At 42.8% G+C, this 15,968-nt stretch overlaps 1 protein-coding gene across 6 annotated transcripts in view; it reads right to left on the bottom strand.

The window, feature by feature from the left end:
• LOC134341292 (tetratricopeptide repeat protein 39B-like) overlaps positions 1–15,968 on the bottom strand; it is a 217,314-nt gene that overhangs the window by 34,904 nt on the left and 166,442 nt on the right. For all 6 annotated transcript variants that reach the window (XM_063039166.1, XM_063039165.1, XM_063039168.1 and 3 more), the window contains 4 exons: positions 11,143–11,245; positions 10,969–11,034; positions 4,562–4,670; positions 3,231–3,298 (listed from right to left, as the gene is read on the bottom strand). In XM_063039166.1, coding sequence (XP_062895236.1) covers positions 3,231–3,298; positions 4,562–4,670; positions 10,969–11,034; positions 11,143–11,245 — 346 coding nt within the window. The remainder of the gene's footprint in view (positions 1–3,230; positions 3,299–4,561; positions 4,671–10,968; positions 11,035–11,142; positions 11,246–15,968) is intronic.

The following is a 15,968-nucleotide window of genomic DNA, read 5'->3' as shown; positions in this document are numbered from 1 at the left end:
GCCCAAATCATCCAGAGTCATCAGGACAAGTTGAAAAAATGAATGGCATCATCAAACAACAGCTGACTAAGTGTCACGAGGACAGAGTACCGTGGCCTACAACGTCCCCTTTGGTTTGGTTTACTGCAGCATCAGAGCAGCCCCAAATAAAGAAAGAAAACTGAGTCCATTTGAAGTGGTAACTGGGTGAACTATGTCACCATCAGGAGCCCTCGCTCTCAGAAAGGCTGATACACACATTATGGCAAGTGGTTTAGTTGATTATTGTGTGAAATTAACCCAAGTTGTTCTGCCTGCTTCTCCACAGGTTTCTGCTGCTTGGAGTGCTCCATCAAAAGGGGGACACATCCTGATTCTTCCCGAGTGGATCCCGGTCAGGAAACCACATAAGACAGGGGTCCTCAACCTTTCTCGCATTGTGGACCGGTTTCATATTGACCATATTCTTGCGGACCAGCCAAACCCGGGGTGGGGGTGGGGGGCCGGGGTAGGGTTGCCAATGGACAAGAGTAGCAGTCAAATACGTTGTTTACCCCGAGAGACTACAATGACCATGAAGCCTTGCGCGGGCACCAGTGCGCATGCATGGACGTGCCGATTTACAAATAGTTTTCGACGATTCTGATCGGGGGGAGGGGTGCGTTAATCACGACCAGAATATAGGTGATAAGTGGCTAACACACTCAGTTTCGTTTCTAAAAGGATTTATCTGACAAATTTAATATTAAACTCACAGCGCATATTTTCCTTGCATGAATATAGTGATAAGTCAATTATCAGGGGTTGAGCTTGAAGTAAGTGTCGAACGAACTTCCAGTAGAAGTGGCAGAAGCAGGTTCGATATTATCATTTAAAGAAAAATTAAATAGGTATATGGACAGGAAAGGAATGGAGGGTTATGGGGTGAGTGGAGGTCGGTGGGACTAGGTGAGAGTAGCGTTCGGCACGGACTAGAAGGACAGAGATGGCCTGTTTCCGTACTGTAATTGTTATATGGTTATATAAGTAAGTCAATAGCATCATAACATTTTAAATAACGTTTGGATATTAAACACACAGCACATATTTTCCCCGTATGTACATATAAAATCATTGCAATACACCAATATCGCTGAACCAGTGGCAGCCCTGGGCTTGTTTCCCTGCAACGGTACAGTCCTACCGAGCAGTGACGGGAGACAGCGATATTCAAATGGGGTTCCCTATGTCCAGTCTATTCCGCAATTTAGTTTTCATTGCATTCATTGCAGAGATATGTTGGAAATGAAAGCAACGTTTTCAGTGCTTTTGTGGCTATCTCAGGATATTCAGCCTTGACTTTGATCCAGAATGCCGGCAGAGATGTTATGTCAAACATACTTTTCAGCCCGCCGTCATTTGCAAGCTCGAGGAGTTGATCTCCTTCCCGCGCTGACATGGATGACATGCGGGTAACGGCCTCACGTGCGTTCAAGCTCAACAGTGGGTGACAGGGAATGAGGAAAGGTGCAGCTGACTCATATCACCAAATCATATCGTTTCCTCGCGGCCCGGTAGCACATGCTTTGCAGCCCGGCACCAGTCTGCAGCCCGGTGGTTGGGGACCGCTGACATAAGGGGCCACTGGGAGCTCGGTGGGAAGGTCCTTACTAAGCACTGTTAATTAGCAATTCGGCAGTCAGGGTAGAAGGTAAAAGTAAGTGGATACATGCCAGACGCTGCAAGCAAGCTCAAGTGAAGTGACATCAGATTAAGGCACGCTGTGGGAAGACCTTGAGCATAAATATAATTATTGGACATCATGGATTTTATTTTGATGTTTATTGGTGTTATATGTTTACCCACTTCCTACTCATGATGTGGCGGTTGAAATGAATGATTCCAGGAATGAAAGGCTTATCATAAGACAAAACAGAGAAAATCTGCAGATGCTGGAAATCCAAGCAACCCACGCAAAAAGCTGGAGGAACTCAGCAGGCCAGGCAACATCTATGGAAAAAACACTGCTTATCATATAGGAGCATTTGATGACTCTGGGCCATCACTGGAATTTAGATGAATGAGGGGATCTCATTGAAATTTATTGCACGTTGAAAGGCCTAGATAGAGTGGATGTGAAGAGGATGCTTCCTATAGTGGGGGAGTCTAGGACCAGAGGGCACCACCTCAGAATAGAAGAATATCCCTTTAGAATGGAGATTAGAAGATGAGGAGGAACAACTTTAGCCAGAGGGTGGTGAATCCATGGAATTCATTGCCACAGGCAGCTGTGGAGGGCCAAGCCACTGGGTGTATTTAAGGTGGAAACTGATAGATTCTTGATAAGGTAGGGCGTGAATGGTTATAGGAAGAAAGCAGGAGAAAGGGAAATGGATCAGCCATAATGAAATGGTGGAGCTGACTCGATGGGCTGAATGGCTTAATTCTGCTCCTATGTCTTATGGTCTATCTTGCTCTCAAGTGACTCTACATTGACCAGGAGATTTGCTCATGTACTCCATCACCTTAGCCAGCTCTGACACCCTCATTTTGCTGATGGCAGATACTGTATCTGCATTCCTGACAGTCAAGTCTGCCAAGTCCTTCAGAAGAAGGCAAAGTCGCTACTTCATTTAGACTGTTCAAAAATACATTTCTTAAAGGGAAATTACAGATTGCAGATTTCAGTGATAGCAATTCAGAAGATGCATATACTAGTAATTTTGTGAGTTACCCACAAAATGAGGCCATATATCACCAGTGTCATCTTGGATGCAACCACGTACAGCCCTCTACAATCACATAATTGCAAAGCCAGTTTTGGATCCAATTTGCCCTGGATCCTGACCTTCATTGGTCTCCCCAGTGGGACTTTGTTGAAGGCCCTGAAGTCTATGCAAATTCTGTAATACATTAACCTAATTAATACACTTTGCAGCAAAATAAAGATCAGTCGGGTTTTATCTTTACAAAGCCACGCCAACTATCTCAGAACCAGAATCAGGTTTATTACCACTGACCTCTGTCCTGAAATCTAGATAATAATTAACAATAAGACTTGCACCAACGAATAAAAAATATTTTTGATGATTTTAAAATATTAATCGTAGTAAGTTATTTATGTACTTTTAAAACCTATTCACTATGAGTTTCCCTTAGTTAGTATGCAAATGTATTTTGATCCCACTACTCAACAGTGAGGTCTAATCTGGATGATTGAATCCAGAACCCCAATTCAAATCAGGAGATTATGTGTCTTGTTAAATACTTACATTGGGATACTTCTTGAGGTAGGGCTGAAGGAGTGTCTCGGCTTCCTTGAGGTTGCCTTCACCTCCACCTGTTAAGGAGATTTATAGTTCAGAACAGTTACTTTGTTTCATAATAAGACACAACTGGAAGGAATGGACACCAAAATAATATTACTTCCACTAAAATGCACCTCAAGAGAAATAGAACAACTCTCATATATGAATTATCTTTTGAGACCTCGAGATGGACAATTAAACAAAGTACAGTCATTGTTGTAAAGTAGAATCATAGAGATGTGCATTACAGAAACTTCAGGGCCCACCTTGTCCATGCTAATAATCCCATATGCCCATGTTACACCTGTCTCTCACTGTTTCTTTCCAGACCAAGTTCCTTTTAAATGCTCAATTGCATCTGACTCCACCAGCTTTTGTGGCAGCTCATTCCAAATATTCAATACCACTTCATTCTCCTTTAAACTTTTCTTCTCTCAGCTTGTAACCGTGTCCTTTCGTTCTGATTTCCCTGCCCTGGCAAGAAGATTCTCGTTCTTTATTCCACTCAGAAGTTTGTAAACATAATTGCCTTGCCCTACAAGGGCAAGCAAACCAAATGCTTTCTGCTCTCTCTAACCCACCTGTGTCCTCATTTTCAGTGAGCTAGGACTTGTACCTCCAGAATTCTCTCTGCTCCAAAGATCCCTTCTATTTACTCTCTATCTCCGAAGAGAGTTTGTCCACCCAAGATGCATCGCCTCATACTTGTCTGGATTGAAGTTAATTTGCTGCCGCTCTGCCCAACTTTCCTGCTGTATCTTTAAACAAGATACCACAGGACATAAATCAGCAGCTCTAACTTCACCAATGTTTGTGTCATCTGCAAAGTTAATAGCTATACATTCTCATCCAAGTAATCAATATATATATTACAACAATAAAGTTCTCAGTACTAATATGCCACGGTTAAAGGTTTCCAGTCAGAACACCCATCCACCACTACCTTATGCCTTCTATTTCCAATCCAATTCACCAACATGCCTCAGAACCCATGTTCCTTAATCCCATCAAAGGGTAAATTCAGCAGCCAGATACACAAAACAAGATCCTATAACCTGGTGCCCTCCCAAAGAGTTCAATATTGTTGATATAACCATTTCAGCTGTAAAACTAATATAAAAACATGCTGAAAGAAAGTTAGTATTTTCAGTGTTTCCCTAGCACTATCATTATCTCCAATCCATTTTGTAAAATTGAATCCTGCACTGATTTATTATCATAATGTCTCCTAACACGCAATTCCGTTATTCCATTGTCCAGGCAAAGATTAGAAGAAATAAAAGGATACATCTTACCGAGGACTACGGTGATGTAAGTTTGGTACATCAGGAGAGTCAAAGCACACAGTATTGCTCTCAGACTATGAGTTGCAGCACCTTCTCGCAGCATCAATAATCCCAGCTCCTGTAGCAAACAGTGGCACAACGGAGGTTTAGAAGAACATATTCTATTCCCAATTCCCAATGGATAATCGTATTGCCAAAAAAAGGACACAAGATAAATAATGAAGAGCTATGGGTAATTATTTTGTTTTACAGTCCCCATGCGTATTAATTAAATGATTTTGCTTTTATTTCAGATTTATAGTAAGGGATTTTGAAGAGTGATGTGCTCTTCAGCCCTTCAAGCTTGCTGCCCTCTACAGGAAAGTGGCAAATTAAATACAATGTTGGAAAGTGTATATTCATGGACTTTGCTGAAAGAAATAAACGGGCAGACTATTATTTAGATGGGGAGAGAATTCAAAATGCAGACATGCCAAAGGGACTTGGGAGTCCTTGTGCAAGATACCCTAAAGGTTAACCTCCAGGTTGAGTCAGTGGTGAAGAAGGCAAATGCAATGTTGGCATTCATTTCTAGAGGCATAGAATCTAAGAGCAGGGATGTGATGTTGAGGCTCTATAAGGCACTCGTGAGACCACACTTGGAGTATAGTGGGCAGTTTTGGGCTCCTTATTTTAGAAAGAATATATTGACATTGGAGAGGGTTTAGAGAAGATTCACGAGAATGATTCCAGGAATGAAAGGGTTATGTCTTCCCTGGAGTTCAGGAGAATGAGGGGGGAATCTCATAGAAATATTCTGAATGTTAAAAGACCTGAACAGATTAGATATGGCAAAGTTATTGCCATGGTAGGGGATTCTAGAACAAGAGGGTACATCTTCAGGATTGAAGGACATCCATTTAGAACAGAGATGCGGAGAAATTACGTTAATCAGAGGGTGGCAAATCTGTGGAGGTTGTTGCCACGAGCAGCTGTGGAGGCCAAGTTGTTGGATGTATTTAAGGCAGAGATAGATAGGTTCTTGATTAGCCAGGGCATCAAAGGGGATGGGGACAAGGCAGGGGAGTGGGGATGAATGGAAGAATTGGATTAGCCTATGATTGAATGGCAGAGCCGACTCAATGGTCCGAATGGCCCACTTCTGCTCCTATGTCTTATGGTCTTAGATCCTTTGATCTGTATCTCCTAACTCCTTTACGTAACAAAAATTATATCAGCAACAGCCTACAGGGCAGGGTGGGAGAAAGAGCGAAAATGCCGGGAATATACAAGTTTCTTTTACCTCCTTTGTGGAAATAGTGTATCCTATTTACACAGAAACATAGAAAGCCTACAGCACAGTACAGGCCCCTTGGCCCACAATGCTGTACCGAACCTGTACTTAGGGCTACCCATAGCCCCCTATTTTTCTAAGATCCATGTACCTATCCAGGAGTCTCTTAAAAGACCCTATTGTATCTGCCTCCACCACAATCACTGGAAGCCCATTCCACGCCCTCACCACTCTCTGTGTAAAAAAAAAACTTACCCCTGACATATCCTCCGTACCTACTTCCAAGCACCATAAAACTGTGCCTCTCATGCTAGCCATTTCAGCCCTGGGAGAAAGCCTCTGACTATCCACACGATCAATGCCTCTCATTATCTTGTACACCTCTATCAGGTCACTTCTCATCCTCCGCCACTCCAAGGAGAAAAGGCCAAATTCATTCAACCCATTCTCAAAAGGCATGTTCCCCAATCCAAACAACATCCTTATACACCTCCTCTGCACCCTTTCTATAGTTTCCACATCCTTCCTGTAGTGAGGTGACCAGAACATAGCACAATACTCCAAGTGGGGTCCAACCAGGGTCCTATATAGCTGTAACATTACCTCTCGGCTCTTTAACTCAATTCCACGATTGATGAAGGCCAATGCACCGTATGCCTTCTTAACCACAGAATCAACCTACTCAGCAGCTTTGAGTGTCCTATGGACTCGGACCTGCAGACTGCCATCTGATCCTCCACACTGCCAAGAGTCTTACCATTAATACTATATTCTGCCATCATACTTGATCTACCAAAATGAATCACCTCACACTTGTCTGGGTTGAACTCCATCTGCCACTTCGCAGCCAAGTTTTGCATCCTATCAATGTCCCACTGTAACCTCCGACAGCCCTCCACACCATCCACAACACCCCCAACCTTTGTGTCATAAGCAAATTTACTAACCCATCCCTCCAGTCCACATCCAGGTCATTTATAAAAATCATGAAGAGGAGGGATCCCAGAACAGATCCCTAAGGCACACCACTGGTCACTGACCTCCATGCAGAATATGACCCGTCTACAACCACTCTTTGCCTTCTGTGGGCAAGCCAGTTCTGGATCCACAAAGCAAAGTCCCCTTGGATCCCATACCTCCTTACTTTCTCAATAAGCCTTGCATGGGGTACCTTATCAAATGCCTTGCTGAAATCCGTATACATCTACTGCTCTCCCTTCATCAATGTGTTTAGCCACATCCTCAAAAAGTTCAATCAGGTTCGTAAGGCATGACCTGCCTTTGACAAAACCATGCTGACTATTCCTAATCATATTATGCCTCTCCAAATGTTCATAAATCCTGCCTCTCAGGATCTTCTCCATCAACTTACCAACCACTGAAGTAAAATTCACTAGTCTTTAATTCCCTTTCTTGAATAAGGGAACAACATCTGCAACACTCCAATCCTCCGGAACCTTTCCCGTCCCCATTGATGATGCAAAGATCATTGCCAAAGGTTCAGCAATCTCCTCCCTCGCCTTCCACAGTAGCCTGCGGTACATCTCGTCCAGTCCCGGTAACTTATCCAACCTGATGCTTTCCAAAAGCTCCAGCACATCCTCTTTCTTAATGTCTATATGCTCAAGCTTTTCAATCCACTGTAAGTCATCCCTACAATCGCCAAGTGAATACTGAAGCAAAGTATTCATTAAGTACCTCTGCTATCTCCTCTGGTTCCAGACAGACTTTTCCACTGTCACACTTGATTGGTCCTATTTTCTCACATTTTATCCTCTTGCTCGTCACATACTTATAGAATGCCTTGGAGTTTTCCTTAATCCTGCCCGCCAAGGTCTTCTCATGGCCCCTTCTGGCTCTCCTAATTTCAATCTTAAACTCCTTCCTGTTAGCCTTATAATCTTCTAGATCTCTATCATTACCTAGTTTTTTGAACTGTTCGTAAGCTTTTCTTTTCTTCTTGACTAGATTTTCAACAATTTACTCCTCCCACTATTTCCTAAAACAGTTTCTCTGCTTTTGTCAACTCCTTAGATTCTTAAAAAAAATCACTCTTAAAATTTGACCACAAACACTTAACATCAAATAGCAGTGCAGAAACTCTCTGATGTCTTGGCAAAATCTGCCTGAGAAGATACAGCAACTCACATTCCTGAATGATTCACTATAAACCTGCATGGACATAATCTGCCATCTTCCCTTTTTAAAACCCACTGTATTCTGCTTGGGAAATTATTTTGAAACTATCAAAGTATTTCCAATTCCACATTAAGCATAACTGCAGATTTAGAAAAATGTAATATTGAAAGTATTTTCTCTGCAATTATACATTCCGTTGGCCTAATAAAATACTCAGAGGTTTATAAAGCTCAGGCAGGCCCCTTATGCAAGGCCCTGACACTCCGATATTTTTTGTGTATGATGATGTGCACATTTTCAAGCAGGCAGAAAGGACTTTATTGCAAGATATCCCATTAATATACAGGGTGAAGATTATGGCGAGAACGTCGTGGGGCAAAAAGCAGGGGTGAGAAATGTGAGGGGGAAAGAGGACTGGTGGTGAATGAGACAGTAATAGTGGGGTGTGGATGGAATGAAGAGATTATCATCAGGAAGGAGGAAGAATATTAGACACAGTCCTGAGAAGAAACCTAGGGAATGAGTAGGGTGAAACTTGGACTAATTAAAAGATCGAGGGAGCCCAGGGAAGAGACTAGTATGGTGTGACACAGGTAGAATTAATGAGGATATTAGTGATAACAAAGCATCCATCTTAAAGTTGTTGCCTTGTACACTGCAAGATTGGCCAATAGGAATGGACCTGTAATTAATACTGGTTTAAGCTTCAGTTCTAATGGCATGTGCAAATAAATAACTGTAACTAGTACTGGGTTAAGCTACACTCACAACACGCTGGAGGAACTCAGCAAGTCGGGCAGCATCCATAGAAAAGATCGGTCGATGTTTCGGGCCGGAATCCTTCGTCAGGACTGTAGAGGGAGGGGGCAGAGGCCCTATAAAGAAGGTGGGGGGAGGGTGGGAAGGAGAAGGCTGGTAGGTTCCAGGGGAAAGATAAAGGGGTGGGGGAGGGGAAGCAGGGAGGTGATAGGCAGGAAAGGTGAAGAAGGAATAGGGGAAAACACAATGGGTAGTAGAAGGAGGCGGAACTATGAGGGAGGTGATAGGCAGCTGGGGGAGGGGGCAGAGTGAAATAGGGATAGAGGAAAGGAGGTGGAGGGAATTACTAGAAGTTGGAGAACTCTATGTTCCTACCAAGGGGCTGGAGACTACCCAGATGGTATATGAGGTATTGCTCCTCCAACTTGAGTTTAGCCTCATCATGGCAGTACAGGAGGCCATGTATAGACATATCTGAATGGGAGTGGGAAGCAGAGTTGAAGTGGGTGGCTACTGGGAGATCCTGTCTTTTGTGGTGGACGGAGTGGAGGTGCTTGACGAAGCGGTCCCCCAATCTGCGTCAGGTTTCACCGATGTAGAGGAGGCCACACCGGGAGCACCGGATGCAATAGATGACCCCAACAGACTCACAAGTGAAGTGTTGCCTCACTTGGAAGTACTGTTTGGGGCCCTGAATGGTGGCAAGAGAGGAGGTGTAGGGACAGGTGTAGCACTTACGCTTACAGGGATAAGTGCCGGGTGGGAGATCTGTGGGGAGGGATGTGTGGACCAGGGAGTCGCGGAGGGAAAAAGCGGAGAGGGGTGGAGAGGAAAAGATGTGCGTAGTGGTGGGGTACTTTGTATTTTGTGTTACTGGTTTAAGCTACAGTCCTCATGGCCTGTGCAAATAAATAATTCAAGCACACAGATATATTCAATACGTGACAACAACCATGCATTGAACTCTGGTTGACACTTCTTGCCCCCACATTCCTGGTGTTCAGCTACATGCTGCAGGTAAATTTTAGATACTGTTCAATTATGTAGCACATTAAAACATTATTTCATGCAGTTGACTTTCCTTTGCCGATACTCTCACATTGAATTGGGATGGATCTATCCTCATGGGCTGTGTTGGATTTTGTCTGTTGCATCCCAGAAGCAGTGCCAGTGATGGAGCAAATATGAGTAGAGTCCTGTTTGAAAAGTGTCTTTGTATCTTCACTAGTCATAGGTGTGTTACTGGACGATGGAAAGTTGCTAATGTTGTTCCTTTGTTCAAGAAGGGAATTAAGGATAATCCTGGAAATTATAGTCTGTTGATTCTTATGTCTTGGTAATAGGGAAACTAATGGACAGGATGTGTGAACATTTGGAGAAGTCTGGTCTGATTAGTGACAGTCAGAGTGGCTTTGTGCAGGGCACATCATGTCTGACTGATCTGCATTTTTCGTGGAGTGATAAAGTTGGTTGATGAAGTTGAACAGTGGATGCTTTCTACAGAGATTTTAGTAAACATTCAACAAGGTCCCGCATGGTAGGCCCATCCAGAAAATCGGGTAGTGACTTAGCCGATTGGATCCAATATTAGCTTGTCCATTGAAGACAGAGGGTGGTGGTGGATGGGTCTTATTCTGATGGAAACCTGGGACTAATGGTATTATGGAGGGAACTGTACCGGGACCTATAAATTATTTGGATGAAAATGTGGTAGGATCCGTGAGTAAATTTGCAAACAGTGCAAAGGTTGCTAGAATTGTGGATTGCACAGAAGATTGCCAAAGACTGAATATCTATTTAAGTTTGAGCACGACTGCAATCTGCCAGTAGATGGTGTTCTAATGCTACTCAGAGGCTGAGAGCTCAGACTGTGGACCTAGGTACGCAGGTAACTAGGCACGACCTCATAGTGCCAGAGACAAGCTCAATCCTGACCCTGCGTGCATTGGCATGGTTTCCCTATGACCATGTGCATTTCCTCCGGGTACCTTAGCTTCTTCCCACAGTTTAAGGATGTGTCGATTGGTCAGTTAATTATAGTTGCCCCCGGTGTGTAGATGAGTGGTGGAATCTTCAGGGAGTTTATGATTACGTGGATGGGTGACGGAGAGTCAGCATGACTTCGTGAGCTGTCGGACAGGTTTCTCTGCTGTCCCTTTCTCTGATAATAAGTTAATGCCAAATCTTAAGATGAGTCAGAGTACAATGATTTATAATTTCAACAAGTACAATTATTTACACGTACCTGATTACCCGAAAATCCAATAAATTCAAGTAGTCGAAGAATTCTTAAAGGTAGCAAAGATAGCATCTGTTATGTAAATAAAACATTTTAGTTCAAAATGATAGTCAGCTAGTTAACTTAAGCAACAAAAGCATTTCTGTAGTTTATCATGATGGAAGCTTGAGTGTGTCATACCAGGTTAAAAGCTCCAATTCCTAATTTGACTCCACCTTCAAACTGGCAATAGACGTCAGTTTTGACTCGATCCTGTGTCATTTGCACAATCTGCTGGCATTCCCTTAACAAACAGATCAAATATTTTCATGGTAAGCAAGTGAAACAAAAAATAAATAATTTCTAAACAGAGTCAAACCATCGTATCCAAAGCATTTTCATCTTAAATTAGCTACATTTCAAAATAGGTAACAGTGGGCGTCCCTGGCTTGTTAGATACACCTAGTTCATTTTAACTGTTCTCATTAAAAATAAAAAAAACATAACAGAAGGTAATAAAAAGATGAAGGCCTTTCTTCTAGTAAGTAGTTTCTTTCAATTGAAATAATAGTTCCTTTCTTTTTATTCACGATGGAACATGGATGTTCCTGGCAACACAAAAAATTACTCCCCATCCTATTATGTGGTTGACATGACAATGGGGAATTAGTTCACAAAATTGATGTCACGTATTTATCAGTGTCAGTGTTGTTGGCTGGGGATTTCCGGGACCTCGGCCCATTTATAATGAAGAAACACGGAGAGCGACTGACTGGTGTTGGTTGTCCACCTGCTGCCATCAGTAGTTCTCATTGGGTGGGGCAGCCACCTGGACGAGTCACACGGCGAATTTTATGAATGTTCATAATTGGTAACGTCAGGAGGGAGTGAAAGCTTCAGTGGTGAATTATACATTAATCACATGCATTGCTTTGCTGTTGAAAGCACAACTCATCCAGACAAGTGGACAGCATTTTATCATACTTCAGAGTTAAACCTTGCCCAGGTAGAAAGGCATGTCAGAAGTTAAGAGGTCTGACAGCCTGCAACTTGCTTTTGTAACCAAAATACAAATGTGCCAAGTTCCTTGTCAATAGTGAACCCTATGGCATTGATGGGGAACATGGTAAGGGTAGTTGGTTGGACTAGTTCTTGTCGGAGATGACCATTGCCTGCTATTTGTGTATTGTAATGTTATCTCCCTTTCGACAGCCCATAACTGAATAATGCACACAGCAATGAATTGCCTCATTGTTTGAGCAGTTGCAAATGGTTAGAAGTTGCAACTTTGCTCAAATATTCTAGCCTAGCCATTCTTTGCAACTGAGCTTTGCAAATGGAGTACATAAGTTCTAAATTCTGCTCAAAATCCAAATGACAGAGTTTGAGCCTTTCTAGAAACTGCTGAAACGCTAGTTAACCAGTTCCTACAGTCAATTTGTCAACATCTGCACATCTGAAAGAAAGGCAAACAGACTTGCACTTACATAAGAAAACAAACAGAAAATGCCAGAAATGCTCAGGGAATCAGGCAGCATCAAAGAGAAGAGACAAACAGTCAACATTTCAGGTTGAATACCCTTCATCAAAACTGGGAAAGAGAGGAAATAGAAACAACTAAGGAATGCAAGTTTCCTCCTTAAGGACGTTAGTGAGCAAGATGGGTTTTACAGCCTTCTGGTAGGTTTAGAACATAACACGGTACAGCAGGGGCACAGGGTCTTTGGTCCACAAAGTCTGGGCTGAATGATGCTTCCTTAAACTAATCTTCAGCCAGAGAGTGGTGAATCTGTAGAATTCTTTGCCACAGGCAGCCGTGGAGACCTACTCTTTATCTATATTTAAGACAGAGGTTGATAGATTCTTGATTGATCAAGGCATGAAGGGATTTGGGGAGAAGGCAGAAAATTGGATCAGCCATGATGAAGTGGTGGAGCAGACTCGATGGGCCAAATGGCTTAATTCTGCTCCTATATTTTATAGTCTTATGGTCTAATCTGACCTGCCTCCATATGTTCTATTTCCTGCCTGCCCATGCATCTGTCTAAATGTCTCTAATATAAATGTTGCTATCATATCCACTTCCAGATACCTACTACTCCATGTAAAAAACTACTGGCTTTCAAAATCTCCTTTAAAATTCCCCCCCCCCCCTTGCCTTCGAGTTATGTTGCTGTCTGTACAACATTTTGTACCATGGGAAAAGACAGACTAACAATGCCCTTTGTAATTTAAATATTTCATAATCTGAATCAGAATCAGGCTTATTATCATTGACATACATATGTTGTGAAATTAGTTTTGTGGCAGCAATACAGTACATTACATAAAACTCACTACAAGTTACAATATAAATAAATAAATGTCATGGAAAGGAGGAGTAGTGAGAAGCTGCATTGACTGTGGGTCTTCAGGCTCCTGTACCTCCCTGATGGTAGTAATGGGAAAAGGGGTCTTCAGGCTCCTGTACCTCCTCCCTGATGGTAGTAATGGGAAAAGGGGTCTTCAGGCTCCTGTACCTCCTCCCTGATGGTAGTAATGGGAAAAGGGGTCTTCAGGCTCCTGTACCTCCTCCCTGATGGTAGTAATGGGAAAAGGGGTCTTCAGGCTCCTGTACCTCCTCCCTGATGGTAGTAATGGGAAAAGGACATGTCGCAGGTGTGAGGGTCTTTAATGCTGAACGTTACCTCCATGAGGCACTGCCTTCGGAAGATGTCCTCAATATATGGGGGGGGGGGGGGAGCTTGTGTCCCTGATGGAGATGGCTGAGTCTACAAACCTCTGCGAGCCTCTTTCAATCTGTGTGTTGGATCCTCACTACCAGGCAGTGATGTACTTAGTCTGAATGCTTTAGAAATTTGCTAGAGTCTTGGTGAAATACCAAATCAGGACACTGAGTAGTGTAGTAGAACAAGGGGACCTGGGAAACTATTAATTTGCCTCGTCTCATTGACCTGCAAATAGACAATAATCCTCCATATCCTTCACATCCATGTACCTATCTAAATTTCTCTTAAGTATTGAAATTGAACTCACATCCACCACTTCCGCTGGCAGTTCATTCCACACTCTCAGCACTGTCTGAATGAAGATGTTTTCCCTCATGTTCCCCCTAAACACTTCACGTTTCATCCTTAACCTGTGATCTCCATTTCTAATCTCATCCAAACTCAGTGGAAAAAGCCTGCTTGCATTTACCCTACCTATGCTCCTCATAATTTTATATACCTCTATCAAATCTCCCCTCATTCTCCTACGCTCCAGGGAACGAAGTCTGAACCAATTCAACCTTTCCCCATAACTCAGGTCCTGGCAGCATTCTTGTATGTTTTCTCTGTGCTCTTTCAATCTTATTGATATCTTTCCTGTAAGTATGTGACAAGAACTGCACACAGTACCTGGGCCCGGCTGAAAGCCTGACAAGAGTCTGTTAGTCTACACCAGGGGTCCCCAACCTTTTTTGCACTGCGGACCGGTTTAATATTGACAATATTCTTGCGGACGGGGGGTGGTGTTCAAGTAGGGTTGCCAACTTTCTCACCCCAAATAAGGGACAAGAGTAGCAGTCAAATATGGGACACTTGTGTTTACCCCGAGAAAGACTACTATGACCATGAAGTCTTGCTCAGGCATCTGTGTGTGCATGCGTGTACGTGCTGATTTTTTTTCTACAAATCAATTTTGGCTTAATCTTCCCGATTCTGTTAAGTGAAACTACACTGTACATACATTATTTCTACTTTATATAGGCTGTGTATTTATCATATCATTCTGGCTTTTACTATATGTTAGTGTTATTTTAGGTTTTATGTGTTATTTGGTATGATTTGGTAGGTTATTTTTTGGGTCTGGGAACGCTCAAAAATTTTTCCAATATAAAATAATGGTAATTGCTTCACTTTATGCCATTTTGGCTTACAAACGGTTTCATAGGAACATTCTACCTTAGCGGCGAAAACACAGGACAAGGGTGGTTCCGTATTGGACAAACCAATTTAGCCCAATATACGGGATGTCCCGGCTAATACGGGACAGTTGGCAACCCTATGTTCAAGTTCAACAGTGCGTGACAGGGAATGAGGAAAGGTGCAGCTGACTCATATCGTTTCATATCACCAAATCATATCGTTTCCTCGCGGCCCAGTAGTACATGCTTTGTGGCCCGGTACCGGTCCGTGGCCCGGTGGTTGGGGACCACTGGTCTACACCATTATTCTTTCTCCCAAAGTGCATGACTAGGCCTCACTAATGTCTTATAACTTCAAAATAATATCCCAACTCCTGCACCCAGTACTTTGATTTATGATAGCCAATGCGCCAAAAGATTTCTTTATGACCTTATCTACCTGGGACACCACTTCCAAGGAATTATGGATCTTCATTCCCAGATCTCTCTGTTCTTCTACACTCCTCAGTGCCCAACTAATCACCACGTCCTATCAAAGTGCAACACCTCACTCTTGTCTGTATTAAATTCCATCTGCCATTTTTCAGACCATCTTATCTGCTAGTCCAGATCCCACTGCAAGTTTTGATAGCTGTCCTCACTGTCTACTACACCCCCAATCTTGGTGTCATCTACAAATTTGTTGAATTAGTTGACCACATTATTATTCAGATCTTCGATATAGGTGACAAACAACGAAGGACTCAGCACTAATCCCTGGAACACACCACTAGTCATAGGCCTCCAGTCGAGAGGCAACCATGTCTGGTTTCTTCTGTGAAGCTAATGTCCAATTCAATTTACTACCTCATCTTGAATGCCAAACTACTGAACCGTCTTGACCAACTTCCCATGCGGGATCTTCTTAAAGGCCTTACTAACGTCTATGTAGACAACATCCACAACCTTGTCATCATCATCTTTCTTGGTAACATTTTCAAAAAATTCTTCATGATTGGTTAGACACAATCTACCATGCATAAAGCCATATTGACTAGCCCTGTCTATCCAAATATTTCTATATCTAATCCCTTGGAATACCTTCCAATTACTTACCCACATAAGTAAAACTCACTGACTT

The sequence above is a fragment of the Mobula hypostoma genome (genome assembly GCF_963921235.1).
Source record: "Mobula hypostoma chromosome 16 unlocalized genomic scaffold, sMobHyp1.1 SUPER_16_unloc_1, whole genome shotgun sequence".
Taxonomy (NCBI): domain Eukaryota; kingdom Metazoa; phylum Chordata; class Chondrichthyes; order Myliobatiformes; family Myliobatidae; genus Mobula; species Mobula hypostoma.
This window is presented reverse-complemented; position numbering and strand designations above follow the sequence as displayed.